We start from the raw sequence: 8508 nt of genomic DNA on the forward strand, positions 1-8508 counted from the left end.
TTGGCGGTAAAGTCGCAATCTGATTGGCCAACTTATCGTTGTCAACATGGGTACAGACAACGCGGCTGGCGTCAACGTGTCACGCAACGTGTCACGCTCTGAAAGAATAGTTCGTCAAATATTGTGGTAAAAAAACAGTGAGTCCGCGATAAATTTGACCACTGTGATGACGAGTATAGCTGTCGATAAGAATACAGATCCCGCTAAACCACTGTCGATTTGTTAAATTTTTACCATATTGATCGACTTTATAGGGAATACAAAGTAAGAAAAATGAAGAAAGAAGGAAGAGGGAGGTTTTAGTACAATTAAGGCGGGGGTAAACCTGAAATTTGCTCCAAAACTGAGTTTTTTGTTTTCCTCGGAATTTGCAGCTTTGGGTATTAAACTTTGCTATGGAAAAATAATTTTCCACTTATTTTCACTATTTTTGCCTTTTTGAGCGATTTTAAAATTCCCGCTCTGACTAATGGCGTGGTTACCATGGCAACGAGAAGAGCATTTTTTAATTTTTCAGTTGTTTATAACGTGTTTTTCTGGCAACCAAGCTCCAAACGGGCAGGATTTATCGAGAGATACTTCATTTAGTCTTATCTGAAGGGTTTTCTAGGGTCAAAACCATTATGGGATAGATTTAGAGGCAGTTTTGGTCGACTGTGACACTCAGTGTACTCGGAGCAATCAAAGGAAAAGTTATAATCAAAGGAGAAGTTATATCGAAAATGGTCGGAGAGAAAAGTAGATCTGTCTACAGGAAGAAAAGAAAGAGATATTTTTCTGGAAGGCGAAAACAGAAAGAAGAGTCTGAAGAAACAGCTCCTGATGTTTACGAAATCGCCGCCTCAACTCCGAGCACTTCGCGGGATGAAAATCAGCTCTCCGACTCGGACTCTAAAGAAACCGTTGGTTCCTCAAGAAAGAAAATGAAATATGCCGACGAGGAGCTTCTTTTAGACAGCACTGATGAAGAGTATACCTTCAATACCGAGGAAAGCGAGGAATATAGATTAATAAATGTGAAAAATTTATCCACGGCCCTCTCTAAGGCACACGTGTGTGAGAAAGGTGAGAAATTTTTTGAAATCTATGTCTTTCTCTGTTCTCGATTATGACGTATTTCCCATATCATTTCGACCCTTAGTTCCAGTTTCCCCTGCTAAATATGCTGATTTATCTATTAAATCTTGGATTGGTTAAGAGAAAGATTTTGAGGTATATATTGTGCATATAAACTGTAAACAAAAAATTATGGGGAAAAACCACAGTATGTGTATTTCTGACTTGAGGTCTGTACTTTGCTTATAATAAAATTGCCCGATTTATGTTACAATTTTCACTTGATTTGTCTTTAGGCACCTTAACTCTTGAGGAAGATAAAAGTGCAAGAGCAGGGCTGATGTCACAGTTTTCCCTTCAGTGCAGTTCCTGTGAGGAATCCAGTCCGCTTCCAACATCCAGTGGTGTGACCCAGCGAGGGAAATCCTATGACATTAACCGCCGAGTTGTCTACCATGCTATAGAGAGTGGTTGTGGTTATGAAGGCCTTGCCACATTCTGTGGTATAATGAACATGCCTTGCCTTTCTAAGCCTGCCTACTACAAACAAGTGGACAACATCCTGGAAGCTCTTGAGGATGAAGCAAAGGATGACATGAGAAAAGCTGGAGAGAGACTTCGGCAGCAGATTTTGGAAGAAAACCCAGAAAAAGATCTGGATGATACTCTGGATGCTGTTGTAAGTTTTGATGGCACTTGGGCCAAACGAGGGTTTACCTCATTAACTGGAGTGGTTTTTGTCATTTCAGTGGACACTGGTGAAGTTTTGGACTACCATGTCCTTTCAAAGGCATGTCAGAAATGTGCTTTAAATAAAGCAAAATGTGTAAATGAGGAAGAATTTGAGGAGTGGTTGTTGGAACATGAGTGTGACATAAACTTTGCTGGTAGCTCACCAGCAATGGAGTGTGAAGGAGCTGTAGTCTTGTGGGAAAGGTCATTGGAACGTCACAACCTGAGGTACAGATGGATGGTGAGCGATGGTGATAGCAAGGCCTTTAATTCTGTGGAAAATATTTATGGTGAAATCAAAGTTGAGAAATTAGACTGCGTGGGACATGTCCAAAAAAGGATGGGCAAACATCTGTTGAACCTGAAGGCTAGAACTAAAGGGAAACTAGCTGATGGCAAACCTATTGGTGGTATAGGGAGACTGTCTGACACAAGAATAAAGAAGTTCCAGAAAGATTATGGACTTGCAATTCGGCAAAATACCATCAGGAAATCCAATCCAGGAAGAAGGGAGGTGGAGGTTGCAGTTTATGGAATGAAAAAAAACATTATTGCAATACTCCATCACAATGTTGAGTCAAATGACCCAGCCAAACAGCATCGATTTTGTCCACCAGGGGAATCCTCTTGGTGTAAATGGAAGCAAGACAAAGCAACAGGAACATCTACATACAGTAGTGGTAACTGTTTGCCAGATGTCTTTCTTGATGTCTTGAAACCCACTTTTATGACTCTAAGTGACTCGAAATTGCTAGAGAGGTGTGTGTTGGGAACAACACAAAATCCCAATGAGTGTGTTAACTCAATGGTGTGGGTACGGTGTCCTAAACATAAACACCATGGTGCAAAAGTAATTCGGTGTGCTGCAGCATCAGCAGTCTGCCACTACCATAATGGAGCTTCTAGTAGGCTAAAAATCATGGAGAGGCTTTGTATCCCTGGTGGTGTTTGTACAAGAGTGGCAACACATGCAAAAGACAGTAAAAGATTGGCTAAGTCCGATTTGCAGGTTATGCAGAAGGAAAAGAGACGGCGTCAAGGGGAGCGACTTCTGAGGACTCGTCGAGAGGAAGCCCTTCGAGAAGCTGAAGGAGTTACTTATGAACCAGGATGTTTTTAAATTACTTTTAGATACTCCTGTGGACAAAATATGGACACTTGGGCCACTATAGTGGTTACATATTGTAAAAAATTAAGTTTGATTGCTATCTGTAAGTTTAAAGGCCATTTTATCATTACGCAATAATTTTGTCTTCTAGAAAAGATATCTTGACAACAATTTATCCAATTGATCTGAAATTTTCAGCATTTGTTCCTTTTAATAAGTTTTGTGTTATAAGCAGAGCAATTTTCCATATGATGTATGTACTTAAAGTTATGAAGTGAAACACCCCTCTGATTTTCCATGTCAAATTTAATTGATTATCATTTAAAATGTTTTCAACATATTAGAAATCCCTCTGCTTATAACAGTAAGCAACATGTCTTCTTTGAATTGATACTAAAAACGTTATTTTTCATTAATTCCAGAAGGAGTTATCTTTTCTTAAGTAACCCCTGGTAGAACCCAGCAGGGAGCTCAATTAAATGAGTGGTATCCTATTACAATTGACATGTTGAGTCTAAAATATTTTTTTTCATGATCTTCAAGTCATAAGCTTTCCAGGGATATATAGTTTGCCTAAGTTTTGAAGTAAGTCCTAGCTGTGAAAAATGAGTGAAAAATGGGCATTTTTTCAGGTTTACCCCCGCCTTAATTTGGGTGTGGTAAAACTTGAGTATAAACTTTAAGAAGGGGTTTTAATTTCTCACCCCGGGAGTTTACAGAAGAAAGCAAACAACATCAAATTCGTCGTGGTTGGTGTCGTTGTAACCAAGTAAATTCTAACCGGATTTTCGGTCTGGATGGAGTGTCTTCATCAACCTCAGAGATACTAAGTAATTTCCTATGAAATGCTCCTCACCAAGACCGCACAAAACATATGGCAAATGAAAACAAAAAAAAAGCATCTTAGACGACGAACAGTTTTGGAAAGACCCTGAAATAAAGAAGATTAAATACAAAGATCTCCGATTCTTTTGTTCTTTGAAGGGTCTACGATGAATCAGTCCTGACCACACGAAATGACTACTCATCTCGAAGGGCTGGATTGGATGGGGGATAGAGGTAGCTTGGTAACCTTTTGTGTGAGTTCAAGATGGCGGGCGAATTTTAAGAAAATCGACTTGCGGGATATACATCCGTGATGTGTTTGTTTTAAGAGTTCTCACGGGCTGACAAAATGGAAGTGTAAGAAGAAATATTAATTTTTTTGTGATATTATCACTCAAACGTCCGAACATTTAAATTTTTGAGAAGTTTCAGTTCAGAAAATATAAAAGTGACGCTAACTCTACGATCTTCGATTTGCAGACTGAATGACAAGGCCGCTATGTTGAGCAATTATGAGGTAACGTTGCCTTGGAAATTTCTTATCTTCAAGCTGAAGATATTAAGTGAATCATCTAGGACTGTCTTTGGTCATGTTTTCCCTTGAAAAACCCTGAAGTTTTAAAAGTTTCAGCTGATTCCTACAACAAGCAGACAAGAGTGATCAGATGACCCATGTAGATAAAATAGACTATAGAAAACAGCGTTTGCAAGACATTTATGATTATCATTTCCCAACATTTCATAATTTAGCCAACTCCTTAACTCTCATAAGGAGCCAGTATTAGATTGATTTCTCCAATTTTTTTGTCAATCAGAAAGGTAGTGAGGATGACGAAAATTGTCAATTTTGGGATATTGCTCCGATATGGTACTAAAATCTCGGAACTTGACAACGTAGAAATCCTTGTTCATCAGCACCGAGGACCATCTCTCAGATCTAAGGGATGATTGTGTTAAGGATTGTCATAAATTAGGGAAAAGACAGGAACCAGTGACCACAGCCAATCCCTTGAAAAGTTAATATATATGGTGTCATCCACAACTTAATGGGACATGTCTCTGGAACTTGTTTGCCCTTAAGACAACTTAAGATTACCATCACTGAATTTTTAGTGTATGCACTTGTTGTATGGAACAAGCTGCCACCACTATGACTACTTGCATAGACTTGTGTTCCCTTAACCCATTCAGTCCAAAGATCTCATTTGAAACTCTCCTTACTGTCTGCCATACCATTCTTATGATGTTAGCTTGGAGACTTTGGTATTGGATCAACTAAAAATCCCTTAATTGAAATTTTGTCTTTATTCTCATCACTTGTCTGCTTGACATTGTATTGATATCGTAAGAAGAAATTCTGTCTTGGTCACCGATGGGAACTAAGGGGTTAAAGGTAAACTGTCTCTTGTGCTTTGATAATTATAGTGATTTTATTTAAGGTATTGCTATTATTGTTGAGAATTTTTCCCTACCCTGCCTCCTTTTATGTTGTAAAATTCCTCCTCAAATACTATTGCAATTGCTTGTATTTACTAGGTGTATCAGCTATTGCTAGAAACAGAAAACCAAAACAAAGTTGACAAGAGCAAGAAGAGACAGAAACACCTTGTAAACCTGTCAACAATTTGCTATGAGGTCAGTAAAGTTATCATTTTTTTAAGAGGTTTTGTTCAAGGTTGCATAAAGCTTATAGCATGATTAATAGTGTTAACTTGTTAGTGAAGTATAGTGTTGTCTACTTTCAGGCCAGAAAACATTTGGAGAAAACTCCTTGCAAACACCAGGTGTGGTCATACAAAGAACCGCTTTTTTCTTTGAGCTTAAATTGACCACTACAGTTTGATTAAATTATTTGGAAACATTCTCTGGAATTGTTTTTTTTTGTTTTTTTTTGCAGAGTCCAGAGATAATAGAAGAATTTCTGAAAGCCATGCAGCCATTCAACTTAACAAGGTTTTCTTCTGTCACTTTGTGAAATAACACAATGTTTGATAACTTTTCCCAGCACTCTCTTTATGCATGTAACTCTTAAAAACCCTAACATCAATATGCATATTATCCATACTGTTCTCTTGACATTTCTGCAGATGCTGACAGTTAGGATTTGTTTAATAATCAAGAGCTTTTATTGATAATATAAATTTGTTCTGTTGTCTCACGACAAAGTCACTAGGTATAGAATGCAACATTTCGACTGCTTACTGCAAGTCTTCTTCAGGCGATGGGGTCAACTGGTTGCAGCACAGCATTATATATCACGGGTAGTCTGTTGTGATTGGTGCATTTCAATCCGGCTATTGTTTCCATGCACCATGGTTTCCTCAGGTGTTCATTGAAGAAGACTCGTGGTAAGCTGTCAAAACGTTACATTCTACATCTAGTGACTTCATCGTGAGACAACACAACAAATTTATATTATCATCCAGCTACCACAATGAACAACAACGTATTTCATAACAAGAGTTTCTGTTGTTGGTGATCATATCTTTTATCTTTGTGACCTTATTGTGTGATTCAAAGATGATAGTGTAAGGAGAAATAAGATGTTAGTCACTCTTAGGGTCAAAAGGTTGATATATGGTAATATGTTTTTAACAGAGCAGAGAAGCTTCAATTGTTGAATCTGAGACCAACAACACTGGTTGAAATTCATCTGGTAAGTTGCTTTTTGTTATTTCTCTTTCCTCATCATTGGCACTTCAAGATTTTGCCAAGTTTGTCATAAAATATGTCATTGCACAATTTTTATTACTTTGTGAATTTTTTTCAGGGAACCACAAATTTTTGGTTTTACGATTTTACAATTCTGTACTTATAAAAGTCTTTATTCCATCATAAGATAAAACTACATATCTTATGTTACAATGAATTGGAAAAACTACAGAAATCTACATACATATTATGAATTAAAAAGTTTTGTTTATCCTAGATCATTGAAGATAGTGAAGAGCGTTTGAAAACTGATCAAGAGATTGAGGAACTTTTGAATGTAATTGCCACAAAGCTTCCTGATCCTAATGAAGAGACAGTGGTTGAGGAAAAACAGGAAGATGAAGAAGAAATGTCTTAGTGGACAAAATGAACTAATGAAACAACACATTTCATTCAAGAAAATGATAGAATTAGAAGATATTTAACGACTATTTTTAACTTTTAGATTGTTTGTGAGTATCCGTAGGCATGGAATTTCAATGGCAATTTCATCCAAAAAATAACAATATTTATGTTAGCCTAAAACAAAAATTGATTGCTTATGAGGGATGGGATATCCTAGTTGGTAGTAGTCGTGATGACATGCTTTATTGAAAATTAAAAACTTAACATGTCACTTTCTAAACTGTCGTGACTTTTGACAAAATAGGAGATGAGGGGATCTGAAATTTGTTAAGAAAGCGACTCAAATTTAATATCTTTTTGCAGGGAAAAGGATATTTTTAACTTTCTGACTATGCATTTTTTGTAGCTTTCACGAAATTTCCTCCTCAAACTAGAAATACGAGCGCTCCCGTCTTCTCCCTCCACGTCACGTCACCTCACTGAAAGATTGATCGCTTTATTTTCCCCCTCAACAAGTCTAGTTATCCGAGGTCTTTCAAATAATTTTTACAATTTTCCCATAAGGTTACTTTTGAAAGTAAAAAAAAAACACAAGAAAATTGTTTACGCAATCCTGGCAGGCTGATGTTCGTACATGAACAAAATCGATCGGATTTTAAACTGAGATAGATGAAATTGTTTGCCAATGTTAGAGGAAGATCGGAGCCGCCAAATAAAAGAAATTGTTTGAAAAACAGCATTTTGCTTGTGAGAAATCTCGCAGTTCTTGATCGAAGTCCAGTCAAACTTTATTCTCAACGAGTGGGGTGAATAAATTGGTTAACCAAATCCAAAAGAGAGACAATTAAAAAAAAATAATGAATTGGCAGCGGTGGGATTCGAACCCACGCCATCGAAATGACTGGTGCCTAAAACCAGCGCCTTAGACCACTCGGCCACGCTACCTTCCACGTCTAAGTGAGGGAGAAAATTTATTATATAAACAATTGTTCCAATTTAGCCACCCTCTCAGGGATTGGTGTCTCCATATCATAGCAATGTAAATGAGTCAACACTCCTTGGAATATTATTTATAAAATTTATATGTGACTTTGACTGACGGGATGATTGGTAAATAGCTCCTTTCTTTTGTGGTGAAAGTTTTGTTGGAGCTGATCAAACCATCAATACCTGGAAAAGGATCTTCTACTTCACAATTATTTCACGAGCACACATTGGATATGAGATGATAAATAGCCGAGGAGCATAGCACCGAGTTGGCTATAATCATCTCATATCCAACAAGTGCAAGTGGAATAATTGTTTTAGTAAAAAAAATGCCCCCAAGATATTAGACAAACCTTCTCAACTTTATTTTGTAAGAAGAAACTGGATGTTACAATGTACAGATAATAGATTAAGGCATATTGGCTCATAATACCATAATGGCTAAGCCAATGAAAAGTCTACAACTTATCCAAAGATACGGAATCTAATGTAGCTCTCGACGTTTCAGGATGGGATACGATCAATTTAGAATACAAATTTGAAATAGTTAACCTTTTTTATAAAGCAAGTAAAGTCTCACTACCTCAGTCTCTAATTAATAGCATATTCATAAGGCGGGAATGTAGCTATTCACTAAGAGACCAAGAAGCAATAACCACATGTAGATTCAACTCTAGATTGTTAAAGGACTCTTTAGCATATAGAGGTTCGGTACTATGGAACTATGTTAACCATCACGTCAA

At 37.2% G+C, this 8508-nt stretch overlaps 2 protein-coding genes and 1 non-coding gene across 3 annotated transcripts; 2 read left to right on the plus strand and 1 right to left on the minus strand.

Annotated features, from left to right (window-relative positions):
* Positions 1-295: 295 nt before the first annotated feature.
* LOC111322109 (uncharacterized) lies at positions 296-3400 on the plus strand. Its single transcript, XM_022925162.2, has 2 exons — positions 296-1065; positions 1353-3400. Exons 1-2 carry the CDS (start codon positions 723-725, stop codon positions 2906-2908), a joined length of 1899 nt encoding a protein of 632 aa, XP_022780897.1. The 5' UTR covers positions 296-722; the 3' UTR covers positions 2909-3400.
* A 523-nt stretch (positions 3401-3923) lies between these two features.
* LOC111341033 (DNA-directed RNA polymerase III subunit RPC9) lies at positions 3924-7058 on the plus strand. Its single transcript, XM_022947972.2, has 7 exons — positions 3924-4078; positions 4202-4238; positions 5258-5356; positions 5467-5505; positions 5619-5674; positions 6320-6377; positions 6651-7058. The coding sequence occupies exons 1-7, from the start codon at positions 4071-4073 to the stop codon at positions 6789-6791; spliced, it is 438 nt and encodes a 145-aa protein (XP_022803707.1). The 5' UTR covers positions 3924-4070; the 3' UTR covers positions 6792-7058.
* Positions 7059-7641: 583 nt separating this feature from the next.
* Positions 7642-7723, minus strand: Trnal-uag (transfer RNA leucine (anticodon UAG)). The gene has a single exon. It is a non-coding gene; the product is annotated as a tRNA-Leu (tRNA).
* Positions 7724-8508: the final 785 nt, after the last annotated feature.

This window comes from Stylophora pistillata, chromosome 13 (assembly GCF_964205215.1).
Source record: "Stylophora pistillata chromosome 13, jaStyPist1.2, whole genome shotgun sequence".
In the NCBI taxonomy this organism is placed as follows: domain Eukaryota; kingdom Metazoa; phylum Cnidaria; class Anthozoa; order Scleractinia; family Pocilloporidae; genus Stylophora; species Stylophora pistillata.

What these genes read in the sequence shown, in the direction of transcription:
- LOC111322109 (XM_022925162.2), top strand. Translation starts at nt 723, where the DNA reads ATGGTCGGAGAGAAAAGTAGATCTGTCTACAGGAAGAAAAGAAAGAGA. An exon ending in GGCACACGTGTGTGAGAAAG is followed by an intron (nt 1,066 to 1,352) that starts GTGAGAAATTTT and finishes ATTTGTCTTTAG; the next exon opens with GCACCTTAACTCTTGAGGAA.
- LOC111341033 (XM_022947972.2), top strand. An exon ending in TGTCAACAATTTGCTATGAG is followed by an intron (nt 5,357 to 5,466) that starts GTCAGTAAAGTT and finishes GTCTACTTTCAG; the next exon opens with GCCAGAAAACATTTGGAGAA. An exon ending in CACTGGTTGAAATTCATCTG is followed by an intron (nt 6,378 to 6,650) that starts GTAAGTTGCTTT and finishes TGTTTATCCTAG; the next exon opens with ATCATTGAAGATAGTGAAGA.